Source organism: Engraulis encrasicolus, chromosome 13, assembly GCF_034702125.1.
Source record: "Engraulis encrasicolus isolate BLACKSEA-1 chromosome 13, IST_EnEncr_1.0, whole genome shotgun sequence".
Classification (NCBI taxonomy): domain Eukaryota; kingdom Metazoa; phylum Chordata; class Actinopteri; order Clupeiformes; family Engraulidae; genus Engraulis; species Engraulis encrasicolus.
This window is the reverse complement of record NC_085869.1, coordinates 43,557,895-43,560,394: the sequence shown is the minus strand read 5'-3', so window position 1 is coordinate 43,560,394 and position 2,500 is coordinate 43,557,895. Positions and strand designations below refer to the sequence as shown.

The following is a 2,500-nucleotide window of genomic DNA, read 5'->3' as shown; positions in this document are numbered from 1 at the left end:
GCGATATAAGCTGCCTTAATCAAAACCGCAGCAAATTCCCGCAGCAATACCTACAAAAACACAGCCTACCACCATGGTGATCATGACAGAGAACCGGTCGGGGGCTCTGCCCAACCCTGCGCAGGGCAGGCCCCTCCAGGTCGGCTTCTATGAAATCATCCGCACGCTGGGCAAGGGCAACTTCGCCGTTGTCAAGCTGGCCAGGCACAAAGTCACCAAAACACAGGTAAATAACAGACACTGCTGTGAATTATGCGCGCTGCATGCATTTTATTGTTTTTGCATGGTTGCAGATGTATGTTTTATGATTATGTTATTATACATACATTGTACATCAGAAAATAGCATAGGATTAGAACAGTTTGCATCTATCAATGCATGCCTACTCAAAAATGCAAAATGATGAAGATGCAAAGAATATTATGAGCATAATGCTAAATGATGAATATGCAAAGAATATAATGAGAATAATGCAAATTGATCATTATGCATTTTTTTTACATTTCCCCCCCATGCACAGGTCGCTATCAAAATCATTGATAAGACCCGGTTGAACTCTTCCAACCTGGAGAAGATCTACCGAGAGGTGCAAATCATGAAGCTGCTTAACCACCCTCACATCATCAAACTCTACCAGGTGAGTCCACGCTGCCCACTTACTCAAGCTGTGTGTGGAATTCATGCAATGATTGCTTATCAGTCAAGACCAACAGCAGCAAATGAATACCAATTTCATCATTGCTTTTGATATAGTTCAGTGATATTTTTTGTTGTTACCAAGAGTTGGGTGCAATGTAGCATATTGCATGTGGTATCAGGAGTGTTAAAAAGTGTTTGTTTTGACGAGAAGGAGGAAATGGTACGTGTTGCAGTGACCAATGTGTGCACCAGTGGTTGTGGTGTGAACAGTGTATGCCGTGAGAACACATTGTACAGTTGCAGGGTTCCTTCTTTGCAGCTTCCATGTGCTATACCGTGAGCTGTGAGGGACAAATTGAACCAGAGCCTAGGTGATAGTGGCGTGGTGGTGTGCAAAGTAACGGCACAAGACTGTGGTGTAACCGTGCGTGTGTGTGTGTGTGTGTGTGTGTGTGTGTGTGTGTGTGTGTGTGTGTGTGTGTGTGTGTGTGCATGTGTGTGTCTGCTCTGTGTGTACGTTCAGCTCAAACCTTTCATTTGCTACCTACATGTAAGCAGGCAGGGACAAATGACACCACACCTGTCATGCAGAGGTGTTGTGATGGTGTGCAAAAGTAGGAGCACCATATGTGTGTTTATGTGTTGTGTGACCAGCCGTGTCTGCTGTGTTGGGGTCACAGATGCTGTACCTGGATGTTGTCGGTTAGCGTGCTTTGAAGATGCGGGCCTGGGCCAAAGCTGCTGGCACAGTAAAAGCAAAATGCAGTGTTAATTCAACACTTACAGAGTATTCAGGGACCAAATACACTCCAGAAGATGTTAAATCGACTCGCTCAGTTGAAATAGCACTGCATTTTTTATTTATTTTTAATGTGTGTGCACTACTAGGCTGGTCTGGGCTGGTCGAATGGTCAGCAAAGCACAAACACACAAAGACCTCGTCTCAGCAGCAGCTGCAGCAAGCGGCTGCAGCTTTCACACCACACAGGCTGGCAAGGTCCTGCTGATCGGCCAGGCACGTTGCACTGAGGCGTAAGCCCGTGCTGCATTTGTGCAATCCGCCTTGGCCGTGATGATGACCCCCCTCTGTGCCTGTGTGTGTGTGTGTGTGTGTGTGTGTGTGTGTGTGTGTGTGTGTGTGTGTGTGTGTGTGTGTGTGTGTGTGTGTGTGTGTGTGTGTGCGCGTGTGTGCGTGTATTAGAGGTGACTTAAGGGGTTAGCCTCTGCTCGGCTTGTTGACTGTCCATTTTAATTAGCTCAGGTGTGTGAGTGTGTGTGTGTGTGTGTGTGTTTGTGCCTCTGCTCCTCACGTGAAGCTACTGCACTCGTGTGTGTGTGTGTTTGTCTATTTGTCCGTCTCTCTGCCTGTCTGTCTGTCTCTCCACTCTCCATGCAGAGGGCCGGTAAAGATTTTAATGTGGCTGCAGGCTGTTAGTTTGCGTGTTTGCTAGCACCTGAGCATCTGGTGATTTTGTTGTGAGTACGTGAGGGAGCTCTAGGGAAAAGGTTCGGCCTGCTAGTTTGACCTCAAAGGAGTTTTTTTCTTGTTTTGGCCCTGCCTGTTGTCTTTGGGATGGTATGCGTGTTTGCTTTTTTCCTCCTTGTGGCATTTGGGTCACTTACATGGATTACCACCCATCAAACTTTTGAACCTCTTCCATTAATTTTGCCCCAGCAATAGCTGCCATGTATTGAGAGAAAATAAGCCCTAATACCACCCCCCCAAGGAAGGATTGATACACAATAATATTATTGACTACGATCAGACTTTAGTCGTCTATGACTGGCTGGAGAGTTGCGCTCTCTCTCTCTCTCTCTCTCTCTCTCTCTCTCTCTCTCTCTCTCTCTCTCTCTCTCTCTC

The 2,500-nt window shown here is 46.6% G+C and overlaps 1 protein-coding gene across 1 annotated transcript in view; it reads left to right on the top strand.

Annotated features, from left to right (window-relative positions):
- sik1 (salt-inducible kinase 1) overlaps positions 1-2,500 on the top strand; it is a 16,840-nt gene that overhangs the window by 897 nt on the left and 13,443 nt on the right. Inside the window, exons 2-3 of the mRNA XM_063213994.1 lie at positions 1-226; positions 521-637. The exon at positions 1-226 is cut by the window's left edge and continues 2 nt beyond it. Coding sequence (XP_063070064.1) covers positions 74-226; positions 521-637 — 270 coding nt within the window. The 5' untranslated portion in view covers positions 1-73. The remainder of the gene's footprint in view (positions 227-520; positions 638-2,500) is intronic.